This window comes from Stomoxys calcitrans, chromosome 2 (assembly GCF_963082655.1).
Source record: "Stomoxys calcitrans chromosome 2, idStoCalc2.1, whole genome shotgun sequence".
NCBI lineage: Eukaryota > Metazoa > Arthropoda > Insecta > Diptera > Muscidae > Stomoxys > Stomoxys calcitrans.
This window is the reverse complement of record NC_081553.1, coordinates 123403208-123417626: the sequence shown is the minus strand read 5'-3', so window position 1 is coordinate 123417626 and position 14419 is coordinate 123403208. Positions and strand designations below refer to the sequence as shown.

General features: G+C 38.1%; 1 protein-coding gene across 1 annotated transcript in view; it reads right to left on the bottom strand.

Annotated features, from left to right (window-relative positions):
- Window positions 1-220: 220 nt before the first annotated feature.
- LOC106091542 (synaptotagmin-14) overlaps window positions 221-14419 on the bottom strand; it is a 48929-nt gene continuing 34730 nt past the window's right edge. The window contains exons 3-9 of the mRNA XM_059362246.1: window positions 13639-13800; window positions 13238-13579; window positions 12950-13176; window positions 12738-12884; window positions 6444-6758; window positions 3109-3414; window positions 221-1231 (exon numbers count right to left, since the gene is read on the bottom strand). Coding sequence (XP_059218229.1) covers window positions 1031-1231; window positions 3109-3414; window positions 6444-6758; window positions 12738-12884; window positions 12950-13176; window positions 13238-13579; window positions 13639-13800 — 1700 coding nt within the window. The 3' untranslated portion in view covers window positions 221-1030. The remainder of the gene's footprint in view (window positions 1232-3108; window positions 3415-6443; window positions 6759-12737; window positions 12885-12949; window positions 13177-13237; window positions 13580-13638; window positions 13801-14419) is intronic.

Sequence of the window (14419 nt, the reverse complement as noted above, 5' to 3'; positions counted from 1 at the left end):
AATATATCTTTTTAATTCACATTTTTGGTTAATTTTAACGAAAGTTTATACTTTCGGCGTATTATTTAATAATGTATGTATATTTAGGTTAATATTAAGTGTAAAGTATAAAAAATGTTATGGACTTAAGTGTTAATTCTATTTTTTCATCTCTTATTGATTTTGTTTTTTTTTGTTGTTGTTTGTTATAAATTTAAGTTTCAAATATAAAAATTTAATCTTAATTAAGGTATTCTTGTGTTTATGTTATTTTTGTTGCTGTTGTTTCTTATTTAAGTTTTTGGTTACCAAAAAAGTATTTTATGTTTTTTTAGTTTTTGTATTGTTATTTAAATTTTGTTTTATTATTATTAATAATATGTGCGCGTAGAATTAATTTGTTAAAGTGACAAAGATTTAATTAATTAGTTATAAGCTAAATTGTTGTTGTTGTTCATTTTTTTTTCTTCATAGTTTCTCATACAAAATCGTTACTTTTTGTTTGCCAAAGTTTTACTTAAATTATCCCCCGAACCAGCAAGCGAACAGGCATTGGCCGCCCGCGGTAGAGGAGAAAGCTAATTTAGAAAATGTTTTTGATTTTTTTATTTTCTTGTTTTATATTAAAAAAAATGTTATATTTTGTAAAAATTACAAATACAAATGTTTTTGTATGTGTGAGCATGCGACCAATTCGCACACAAACGTTCATACTGACAAATTTCCCCATAAACATTGCATCTTTCAACGCTTATGATTTATCCACAAAAAATTGTTTTTTTAGAAAAAAAATGATAGAATTAGATTTTGATTACGACGGAGGCATGCATACATATTTATGGGAGGCGGGGCTTGGAGGGAGGCACACTTGCGTCTTCTAAACAAAATCCAATTCAAGGCCAGTCTCTATGTCGACAGCAACCACATCGGGCTTTGCTGAGCCCTCCTCATCCTTGGGCTTTTTGCTTTTGGACTTATCTTTCGTTGTGGTGAATGAGGTCAGGAGACCCAAAGCACTACCACGGCGTGAAGACTGCCCCAACTGTTCAAATCAGGAATCCACCAGGACATGCCACCGCGCCAACAGCTCACCCTTGGCCATATCACGCATATCCACCCAATGGGCCACCTCCTCTGGTCCAGATGAGTTTAGGCCGAGACTAAACCAACCGACCATTTCATTTTTCTTCATATTACGCTTGGCGTAAACGGAAACCATTAACGTAACATCGTTCAATTGAAACAAGGCCACCTGTGAAAATGGGGGGAAAATAATAAGTTATATAGTTGAGTAAATAGAAATTACAGAAACATTATTGATTAAATTAAAGAAGGAAACGGTTCCAGCTCAGAACTTGGTTAAAAAAATGTTTATAAAATTAAGCAATTGCGTTAAGAGTTTTTTATACCAATCATCATAGGATGGGGAGTATACTAGTCTAATCATTCCGTTTGTAGCGAAATATTGATCAGCGACCCCATAAAGTATATCTTTTATATAAAAATCAATTTGTGTTTGTTTGTAGGTTTGTTTGTTTGTATGTATGTTTGTGTGTTCCTTATAGACACAGAAACGGCTGCACCGATTTTCTTGAAATTTTCACAGATGGTGCATAATGACCCCGTGGTGAAAATAGAGTACTACATTTTTTGATATTTGAAGGGGGTGGACCCTCCCCCTTACCCTTATTTTCAGAAACGCCAGATCTCGGAGATGAGTGGTGCGATTTAAGCGAAATTGTGTGTGCTCTTATATAGTACCCTAAATTTTCGTCTTTAATGCGAATCTGGGCACACGGAGCAAGAGACGATGCCATTGTCTAGCGTATGAAGCCATTAATACTACTTCCAAAAGATATTTGCACTGTATTATCAATCAGTGTAATGCTAGAAACACTCGTTTTACTCCTGCCAGAATGAAAGTCTCAGGGCGTTTATATTCACAGTGTTTATTAAATATAATAAGGAATAAAATAAAAGATGATGTAATTCACTTCGTTGTTGTGCTTCGACTCTTTTACGTAAACTCTCAACTTGAACTGCTTGACTACTACCATAATAATTAAGCTACATGGTTGTAAATAAAATTACTTTACAGAATTGTACTTCAAGGTATACAAAATTATCGATATCTAACAATGAAATTCAGCTCTGACTTTGTGACCAAATGTCACCGCCGATGTATCAGGACCTGCTCCCAACAGCTACCACAATTAAAAAAAAAAATTAGGTATCATTACCAATTTCGCAGTAACAAAAAAAATGTGGGACCCCCCACCCCCAAAAAAAAAAGAAAAAAATTGGCTACATCCCCGGCCCCCACATTAACCGAACCCTAAACTTTACTACTTGAGCCACTAGAATCCTCAATTTTTGTCCGGCTTGTGTGAAAATTTTCACAGAGTGTTTTCTGTATTATAGGTTTTAATTTGAATACAGGCCCCACATAAGCCAATCCCTAGACTTGAGCCCATAGAATGCTCAATTTTTGCATCCGCGATCCAAATCGGTCTTTAACCTGGTATATATATTGTCATCCCGTTTGGCTGAAATTTCGTACGTAGTGTTCAAATAGGTGTATAACCTGATATAGCTCCCATATAAACCGATCTACCGATTTTGCTACTTGAGCCCTTGAAAGGCGCAACTGTTATCCGATTTGGATGAAATTTCGCACGTAGGGTTCTGTTACTATTGTTACTACTTAACAACCGTGGCAAGTACGGATCAAATTGGTCTATAACCTCATAATCAGAGCTCACTTAAAGTCGCAATCGTTAACCAAATCGGCTGAAATTTTGCACATTTTTGATTATTTCAATTTTCAATATCCGTAGTAAGTATTGTCCAAATCCGTCTATAACCTGATATAACTCCAATATATACCGATCTTCTGATGATCCTTCTAGGGCCCCTAGAAACTTAAATTTTAGCCTGATTTGTTAGAATTTTGATACACAAGGTACACATATGCATTTGAAATAAGTTTATTTTGTGTACATTTTTAGCAGCATCCGTGGGTTTCCAAGAATCTGCCCGTCCAAACTTAGCACGTTTTTGCTTGGACAAACTTTAAACACATTTAAGGCCTTCATCAAAAATATCTCTTAATATTTATTTACAACTCACCTGGAATACAAATGTCTCTTTAAACAGAGGATTTGGCTGACCACGTCTCGTTGATGTTTTCGCTCTGGATATCTCTTGTCCTATACTACTAACTAAACACAGCTTAACATATGTATCTGGCGCCTTGTTTATGGACAGTGTACGGAAGTGACTGCCTTTGACAATTTCAACGGTTAAACGCCCTGTGGTACCATTATAACCTAAACCTAGAAGTAGCTCGGGTACACCTCCATGTTGCATTGAAGTGGTCGAGCCGGCACTATCGGAACGGGCTAAACTTAATAGATCACTGGATGATCCCAAAATCTGTAAAAAGAAGTTGAATTGAAAGTAAAATATTATAGTAAAATGGTTATAGGAAAGACTAAACTCAAGAAATTTTTCTAGCAAAAAACTTTGCACTTTGACTTTTATTGTAAATTGTGTCTGTAAACATACACATTATGAAGAAAATTGTTCAATACTCTTTAGATATAGCCGTACGTCTTTAAATATTGCCATAAGAGACGGTTTCTTATTCTCCGGTTATAATTTATCGTTTCGATATTCTTGTTGTTAACGGAATTTGTTTTTCTGAATATATGTTACAGACAGTAAATGGATATAGATAAATCATCGACAGAGAGAGTGAAGAAAGAATTTCAAGAGAACTGTGTATAAACAACGAATATTTTTCTTAACTTGTTTTCTATTGATTGTGGACATTTTTTTGCTTGCAAACTTATAATTAGTTTTACAAACACGTTTTTTCTTGTTAGCTTCTTTTTATACCCTCCACCAAAGGATGGGGTATACTAATTTCGTCATTCTCTTTGTAACTCCTCGAAATATTCGTCTATGACTCCATAAACTATATATATTCTTAATCGTCACGACATTTTAAGCCGATCTATATAACTCCAATATCATAGCAATTCTTTTCTTTTATCCTTTGTTTGCCTGAAAAGAGATATCGGGAAAATAACTCGACAAATGCGATCTATGGTGGAGGGTATATAAGATTCGGCCCGGCCGAACTTAGCACGCTTTTACTTCTTGTTAATTTACTTGTATTTGTCTACAGTTTTTTTGTTCCCCCTATTCCCTTTTCTCCTCTCCGTTGTTCGTGGTTAGAATTTTTTTGAGAGAAGGAAAATTCATGTATAGGAATCTATTTTCCGTGACAAAGGGTGATTTTTAAGAGCTATAGGAAAAATTTCCAAAATAATACATAAAATTAAGAAAAATGCATGAAATCTTTATTTGACCGTTATTTCATGCAAATGTTGACCGTAACTGGGCCTCAAATGGTCCATCCGCTTAGTCCAAATTTAGCATACTCTTTCCAACACATCGGGCGGTATCTCACGAATAAATGGTTCAATGTTGTCTTACAATACGTTAATTGAAGCGAGCTTGTCTGTATAGACATGAGCTTTAACATAGCCCCACAAAAAATAGTCTAAAGGCGTTAAATCGCACGATCTAGGTGGCCAATTGTCCAGTCCCGAACGTGAAATAAAATGTTCACCGAACTCGCCTCTCAATAAGTCCAATCTCATGCGTGTTGTCTGGCATGTGGCGCCGTCTTGTTGAAACCTTATGACATACAAGTCAAGCTCTTGTATTTTGGAAAAAAATTGGATATCTGACGGTAGCGCTCACCATTCACAGTTACGTAAAGATTCACATCAGATTTGAAGAAGTACGTTCCAATGATGGCAACAGACTATAAACCGCACCAAAATGTGACTTTTCTGGATGCATTGGTAGCTCTTGCAATGTTTCTGGCTTCTCTTCACCCCAAAACCGACAATTCTGCTTTTTAACGTACCCATTAACCAAAAATAAGCTTCGTCTCTCAATGGAAGAAGCGCGGGATGAACCTTTTAACAGAGCACGCATTTTGATAATAAAATTCAATAATTTGCAAGCGTTGTTCGTTTGTAAGAATATAGTTAAATGTAAATGTATGGTTAAAATATAGACCAAACTGAAGATGTTTGACAGTGGAACAAAACACGAAACGTGCGTGAACTGTTTAAAACAGTGTTGCCAAAAAGATAATAGATACAAAAACACCATTTATATGCTTAATGCTTACACTATCGATTAACTTTAACCGGTAGATGGGTGCGTATTAGTGACTTATCGACCCGACAAATTGAAACAAATGGTAATATACAGTCAAGAAATATTCATTTACAGGTAGTGGCAGTTGCCCAACAACAAAATCAGTGATTAGTGCAACCCTGATTTTGTCTATGTTACTAGTTCGCGCCATTTTTCGTTGCTTATGTGGTTTATCGTTCTTAACTATAATACTCACACACAGCCAAAACTTGTTGACAGATGGTACACTCGCGAGAAAAAATTGTACTCAGCTGTTTACGGTGCACTACCTGGTAATTATGTCATGTATACAATTAACGGTTTTTTGTTTACCAATTGCGGCGATGCGAAATAATAGGTTTGTTTGCGAATTTTTCTAGTTACTTCTTGCCAGTAAAATAAGAAATTTCTGCTGAGGAAAAATACTCCAGCAGTAACTTGCAACCTTTCATATCTCTCCAAATGTTTGCTCTCACACTCTTACTAGAACGAACGAAAACCAACTTTGTAAACAGAAGAATTATCCCTTCGATAAATGAATGAATTGTTCATGAGGGCTAAAATATATTTATAGGAGCTATATGTAACCGATGGATCAATTTTGATCAGATTATGCACACATTTTGGAACTCAAATAAAACGTCTTGTGCTAAATTTTGTGAAGATCGGACCAAAATTATGACTGCTAGAGCCTAAGAATGTCATATCGGATTAAAGATATAGATGGGAGATATATCTAAAACTGAACGGATTTTGTTTAAAATCAATAGCGTTGGTCCTTGCACCAAAAAAGTGACTTGTGCAAAATTTTACGATAATCTAACAACAAATGCGACCTTAATCAAAAGAATATCGAAAGAACAGGAAAAGCATTTTGAAGTCGAGAGGAGCAGTTAGGATTTTATTTTAGATACAAAGTTTTTTTGGAGAAACTTCCTAGAACAGTATGTAGTTCACGTTTTTGCTATATGATTTTTAATTTTTTTTTTTCATCCATACAAATCAAACCGCTCTAATGTTCATGTATACGCATGAACGTTTGTGTATGTCACATAAATTACCTCAAACCTTACATTGCGTTTGGATTTGTTGCGGTCTAGATTTGTTGTTCGATTTAGTTAAATCGAGATCATTTAATTTGCAATGTAAACGTACTTTAACACTTAATTTGTATATAATGTTGTTGATTAAATAAATTTGAAAAATACTTGCAATATTTTTTTCTTAAGAGATTCTTCACTTACCGATGATGTATTTCTTGGCTCCAAGGGTAACCAAAGATTTGTTTCCAATTCTAAATCTATCGTAGCAAAGCTCACATACGCTTCGCCAATCAGTCGTTCTTTGCGTAGACGTTCGCAGCCATACAGGCGAACACGCAGACCCATGTTATTCACCTCTTCAGGTGTAACACGATGCAATAGAAAACTTTCCACATACTGCGGATTTTCGCCGGAGCGAATTTTGGTCTTGTGTTTTTGTTTCTTGTTCGGCAACATAAGAAGGCGCACTTGTGTGTGACACTGCTGGCCGTTGCCCAAGGTAGGTACACCACGTGCCTAAAAATAAAACCAAAACAAGTTAAAATTTAGAAAATTTAACAACTACCTCGACGTACAGAGATACAATGTTTTAGGTATCGGTTAAACTAGAACTTCCGATTCTACTTTTGAAAATCCTGGAAACTGTAATTTGTGTCTAAATTTGTCGAAGTACGCTTAAGTGAGAGGTCCGTAAATTTGTTATAGACAACCTTTGACCTTATTTTTGTTATAAAATTCGTGGTGGCTATAAGTGTTTGCTAAAAAAATCTATCTCAAAAACTAATTATCAAGTGACTGGTTTTGAAATTTGTTTTACAGTTTTGGCAACTGTTTCGATATACCTACACTCATTTTTGTATGGGAATGCTTACGTTTTTGTTCGACTTGTGGTCCGACAAATTCTTCGATCAGTGTAATTCTGATCGGTCTGGGCTCATTGTGTGAGCCACTAGTATGCATGGAAGACATACTTCTGCGACCAATGCACGGATTAGGATTGTGAGAACATTAAAAACATTACTGAGGCTTTTCTCTCACTAAAGCGAGCAACATTTATGAGTATTTCATACTGCAAAACATCTCTTTGCTTAATATGGATATTAAAAGGTCCCACTTCCATATCGATTGCTATCGACCTTAGTATTCGCCGTAGATAGAAAGCATGTAGAACGGTGTAGTGCAAGATGGATGAGAACAAAACGTCACTTTGAGGTTCGCTGTAATGACATGGGTAATGTAGCCAACCGCAATGGTGATGGTAAAAAACAGGTAAAATAACTACAAATACAATACGTTAAGATACACCTCTTGACCACTAATTGTTACATATATATAACTGAAAGATGGTGTATATTTTTACTAACACCATCTCGCATCCAAAAGGCGCAATTGAAATACTGTATCTTTACAAATTGTCTTTACCAAAGATCTAGAATACTATAAGGTACGCCATTTGCAAAAGTCGATTAAGGATAATAAGCGATAAATGAGCGCATAGATGGCATTGTATTCAATGGGATGAAACCACTTTCACACCTTTCTTCTTATATATAAAAATTAATTTGTGTTTGTTTGTTGGTTCATTTGTTTGTCTGTTCCGTATAGACTCAAAAACGGCTGAACCGATTTTCTTGAAATTTTCACAGATGGTGCATGGTAAAAATAGGGTACTACATTTTTTGATATCCGAATGGGGGCGGACCCTCCCCCTTACCCTAGTTTTCCAAACCAACAGATCTCGGAGATGGGTGGTGCGATTTAAGCGAAATTTTGTGTGCCGTCTCATAGTAACCTAAAAACAAAAATTGTTTATCTAAATTTCGGATGGGGTACCTAGTGGGCCGCCCCACCCCAAAAACTACCAAATATATATAAATACCAATCACTACAATATGGGATAAAGATATGGGCAAAGATGAAAAAGTTTCTCTTAAAAACACATGTCCAAACTGAAAGTTTAGTAGACGACATGGAAATGAGAGCAGTGACAACGGAGGACATGTTGAGGCTTTTGATGAAAACCCATTTTCCACAGGATACGAAGGGACTCACGCAGACACCGGAATCTTGGAATAATGACGGTGATCGAAGGGTTATTATAACGGAATTTATGGTGAAGGAATCCTTGAGGAGCTTCAAACCATTTTAGTCATCCGGACCTGATGGAATATTTCCGGCGTTACTACAGAAAGGGGTAGACTATGTGGCGCTTCGTCTGGCCAAATTTTCACAGCGTGCTTAGGACTTTCATATACTCCGAAAGCCTGGCAGGAGACAAGTTTATACTTAAGCCCGGCAAGGCAAGTTATGCGACACCAAAGGCCCACAGACCCATAAGCCTTACATCCTTTCTACTCAAAACCATGGAACGTATTGTGGACACCATGATAAAGAGTTTGATATCCAGTGAACTGCTCAAATACAAACGTGGTTGTGCATAAAATAGAAGAATCCTTCGATGCCAAAACGTACACACTGGCGGTATGCATTGACATCGAGGTGGCTTTTAACAATGTGCGGACCGACACACTGATCCCATCCTTAGATGGGATCAGTGGACGGGTGGACCCCGTCCTTAGCGACTGGATAAAGTATATGCTAAAGAACAGGTGGATAAATTGTATGTCCCATGGAATAAATATAAGGGAGAAAGTGGCACAAAACACGCCACTCCTATGGGTGACCACCATAAATGACATATTACGGATGCTGACTGAGGAGGGATTTGAACTCGTCTGCTACGCAGACGATGTTATAATACTTCTAAGGGGTAAGGATCCGAACGAGCTATGCAGAAGGGCCGAAAGGGTCTTGCATATGGCATATGACTGGTTAAGAACTCTGGGTCTAGCACAGTCATATGCCAGTCATATGTTAACCCAGAGAAGACTGAAATATGCCTGTTCACGTGGAAGACGAAGGTGGGCCAATTTAACGTAAAACGTTTCATCAATAAGACGATTTCGATATCTGACAAGGTCAAATACTTAGGTGTGATCTTGGACAGGCAACTGAATTGGAAGTGTCACATTTAGGAGCGTACTGAGAAGGCTCACAGATGTTGGGCACTATGTAGACGGGCCGTTGGCTCGAAATGGGGCCTGAATCCTAGGAAAGTCCACTGGCTTTACAGGAGCGTGATTAGACCAATACATACTTACGCCTAACGTTGCACTGCTATGGAGAAAAAGTGCAACGTTAGGACCATACAAAAAGTTCAGAGAACATGTTGTCTTGGCATAGGCGGAGCGATGAGGACCACGCCCACTAGGTCACTGTAGACTATTATAGATATCCGACCCTTTGACATATAAATTAAGTGTGAGGCAGCCACTACGGCTATGAGACTTAAGGCGATGGTAGAATGGATTGAGGATGAGGATGCAACTCATTCCACCGCGGTATAATCGAGGCGACGATAGGAAACCTGGAAGGATGGGAAGATTTTCCGATCGGATACCTGAGATGAACCTTAAGTCGAGTGCGAGACACTGCTGCCATTGGCACAGTCTTGAATTGACGGAACCCTAGTATTGCCATCTGGAAGATCATGTTACACGGATGGATCAAAGCTAGATGACAGAGTGGTCCTGGGGGTTTACATTGAGAACCCAGGGACTGAGATCTGTTTTATGCTGCCTGACCATAATATGGTCCTACAGGCGGAGATCCGGGCGATCACGGAATGCGTGAAGTGGTGTGGTGCTAACGCGAGGACGTCGAGTGTGAACATCTTTACCGACAGTAAAATTGCCACTAGGGCAATAACAACCAGGACGGTAAGGTCACGAACAGTCTTGCGGTGTAAGAAGGAGATTAACGCCTTCTCTGAGGATAGGAAATCCGCATAGTTTGGGTGCCGGGCCATAACGAAGTATGGGGAAATGAAAGGGCAGACGATTTGGCGGTGAAGGCCAGAGGCTACCGTCAATAAACTTGGTTAATCCGAAGCCTTTCGGATCGACGCCGTCCGAGTTAAGGGAGTGGGCGAATGCGCATGCAACATTGTGGAACAGCGAAACAGTCGGTAGGACTGCGAAAATCCTTTGGGGGGATCCAGATCGTGAGAAGACGAGGCTATTACTGAAAGGAAGTAAAAATGAGGTTAGTATAGCTATTGGTCTCATAACGGGACACATAGGTCTACGAGCTCACTTATGAAAAATCGGTGCGGCAAATGATATCATGTGTAGAGCATGCGGCAAAGATGATGAGACGTTGGAGCATTTCCTTTGTCATTGCCTGGCTTTCGCGTTCAATAGATACCAGTACTTAGGTGGAGACACAATATCAGACATGAACCAACTTAGGGGAGTGGTAATGAAACAATTAAGGATTTTGTAAGTAGCACGGAATTCCTAAATTAAAATTTTCTTTTTAGAGGTTACTTTCTAATTTTTTAGAGCGCACAACAAGCCGATTACTTAGGTGTATTTCCAAAGTGGCATGGGACGAATTAAAATCTGAATCCTCTTTTCGACCTCACCTAAATGAAAGGTATTTAAGATTAGAAAACATATCTGATATCCAATTGTCGGACCAAGTGTTTGGGTGACCACCTCAACCCCCGACCATAGCAATATGGAACTCAAATGAAAAGTATTTGAGAGTAGAATACGAATGTGTAATCCAAATGTGGGCTCTTCTCCCGAAAGAACCCCCAAACAGGACAAATTTACGACCATAGTAATATGGGTTTCAAATGAAAGGTTTTTAGGAGTAAAGTAGGAATCTGAGATCAATATTCAGGAAAAAGTGTCTATGGGGCCACCCCAACCCCATAACACCACCTAAATAGGACGTATTTGCTGACAATTGCAAAATAGGACTCAATTAAGAGGTATTTAAGAGTAGAACATGAATCTGAATCTGAATCTGCTCTTCATGACAATTTGGGCCTTAAAGAGAGTTGAGCTCAATTTGCAAATTGCAAATTTTACCCATGAACATTCCACTAAGGAACAGGGGCAAACTTCTCACATATAAATGAGTGCAGTCCGATTCCAGTTTAAGTTCAATGATAAGGGGCCTCCCTTTTATAGCCGAGTTCGAACGGCGTGCCGCATTGCGACACCTCTTTGGAGAGAAGTTTTACATGGCATAGTACTTCACAAATGCTGCCAGCATTAGGAGGGGAGAACCACCGCTGAAATTTTTTTCTGATGGTCATAGGCGGACATGCCAACCTCTGCGCTACGGTGGCCTCCAGCTCGATATTTACAGTTTTTAGGACCCATACCCCAAACCGGACATATTTGCTGACTTTTGCAATAAGGGATTTTTATAAAAGGTATTAGAGTTTTGAAAACGAATGTACAATATTATCCAATTTTGAGGCCAATGGCAATATGGGGTTCAAATAAATTAGAGCACGATGCTGATTTATTTTCCATGCTAAGTGTTTGTGGGTGGGTTGGTCCCCCACTCCCCAAAACACACCTAACTCGGACATATTTACCGAACTGGTTAGTATGGGGCTCAAATGAAAGGTATTGAGGAGTAGAGCAGCAATTATTTGCTGACCATCGCAATATGGGGCTTAAATAAACGTATTTTGGAGTAGAATGCGAATCAGATATCCAAATGTGGGACATGTATTTGGGACACCGCCCCTTCCCCAAAACACCCCACAGAGAGTACAAATTTACTGACCATGGCAATATGTGGCTCCAATGAAAGTTATTTAAGATTAGAAAACGAACCAAGTGTTGGGGGGACGCCTCACCTCATAACGGATTTCAATTTCAACATTGGTTGTCACTACCGAACTGTAGTGACCCATGTGGAACCATCAACATTTGGTTGGCAAAAAAAAATGGTTTGGTGTAGATTCTGAAATTCAGATTACTTCCACACATTTTTGTCTTTTGAAGCGATAAAAAACCTTTTCATAGAAAAAAGTGTTTCTTTTATTGGTAACACTTCGCGTCAGCTTCCCTGTACAGTCCACTTCCCACCTATTTGTTGCGTTTGGAAAATATGTTCAAAAAATGTTTCTGAAGTGGTTTGAGTGATTAATAGTCTCGATTTTTTTTTTTTTTTTGATATGCTGAGGGTCGTGTTGGTGGGACCTTAAAGTTGAACTCCTTGGCATTCAACGTATTTTTAGGCCTGTTTGGCCTATTAGTGGTTCAATTCTTAAAATTTTTTGTTGAAAGCCAGAGGTTTAGCATCACATCTATTCCCATTTTACTAGGCCGCTCATAAAAGAATTTAAGGTTGTCGTAAATTTATGTTCTAAAATCTAACCACCTAAAAAAGTTTAATACACGAAGCATTAACAATATTATGGGAAGATTCTTTATATATGGTGGACTTTTTCAACCGATCCTTGACTCTGCGGATCCACAAACGATAAAGATGTACCAATGTAAGTACTAGATATAGTATCGAAAATTTCTAATCCGAAGGAATTAGAAACAAAAATTGAAATATGCCACCACCACAATGGTGTGGGGTATAGCCAATCCTTTGTTCGATGTTGAATTAACTAACCTGTAGCACATGTACGGTCATCTTACGCATGGGTGCATCATACAAGAGTGAAATTTCAATGCTACCGGATTTACCATAGCATTGAGTCTGCAGGGATATATCATCAGATTTAATGGATCTTAAATCGCTGGTATCAAATAAAGGTTCCTGAAATGATAAAAAGAAAATTCATCTAGAAGTTGCCATTTTCAAGGCTTCGTTGTACAACTCACATCTTCATTATTGTTATTGGTGGTGGTTGTTTGGGCATTGTTGCTGCATTGGATATTGGGCACATCGTCTAAACTTTCTTGGCGTGGTGGTGTTGTGGCATTTGAACTGTTTGAGATCTTTTGATATTTGGCTGTTTTCGTCGATTCTCCACTAAGATCGATGCGAGACTCTTTTAGCGAAGCACTATTTGATATATCGGAAGTTTTACTGATTGATGGATGGCGTTCTAAAAACACGGACAACATTAGATTGGGTATAAGATAAGTAAAGGATTTTTTTTTAATTACCTTTCTTTTCACCACTTAAAATTCCAGTGTGACTATCTATTGATGCCTCCACCGAATCATTGGAACTACATTCACTATGTGAAGAAGGTATTCCAACTTTACCACGTTCTGCTATTGCCAAAGGATCCTTATTAGAATCTCTAGGGGTGACAGTCACCCGCTGCAGGTCACTATTAAAGTAATTGAAATTCTGAGACAATGGATTAAGTTGATTTATGCCATAATTGGTAAACGATCCACTCCCACTGGCCGATGAAGCAATGCGGGCCTGTTGCAAACGTAATCTCCTGAGGATATCTTCCTCCGAATCGGAGCTAGTGTTGTCATAGCGTCGTTTTCGTGCTGCAAAATTTTCAAATGTTAGCTTCTATGAAATTTTCAAATAGTTTCTCTAAACTTACATAGTTTTTGTACACATTTTGAGGCCAAATGTTTTTCATCACAACAATGCAGTCCTCGGCGGGCATGAAAACACCATTTGCGATTTACATACAGGAAAAATAATAGCATTAACGCTATCACGCCAAATACAGCTGATAGTACAGTGGTAATTTCGACGGTTCCTGAAATCGAAAAACATCAAGTTTAATTAACACATGGCCCTCTTCAAACGTAAAATCCAAGCATCCTCATGTAGTTTAAAAGCAACACCAGAAAAAGCCCAATTAAAAAAGGACCAAACCTAATTCAAAAGGCCTATCTTGGTATATTAAGGGTATAGAGGTACACTCATACAAAAATGTCTGCTGACTGTTCGTAGTTTATTTTGAACCCGTTTCCACAATAGTTCTGCTGTTATGGCAACATTTTTGCGATTCTATAAAAGCAAACTGACTGCTAAAAGAAGAAATAAAATGCATTTAATTCAATATTATTATACCCACCACGGATGGATGGGGTATATTCATTTTGTCATTCCGGTTGCAAAACATCGAAGTTCCGCCCTATAAAGTATATATATGTTTGGTCGATGTAAAAATCTAAGACGATCTAGCCATGTCCGTCCGTCTGTCTGTTGAAATCACGCTACAGTCTTTAAAAATGGATGTATTGAGCTGAATCTATGCATAGATTCTTTTTTTTTGTTCATAAGCAGGATAAGTTCGAAGATGGGCTATATCGGACTATATATCTTGATCCGCCGATTTAGGGTCTTAGGGCCATAAAAGCCACATTTATAAT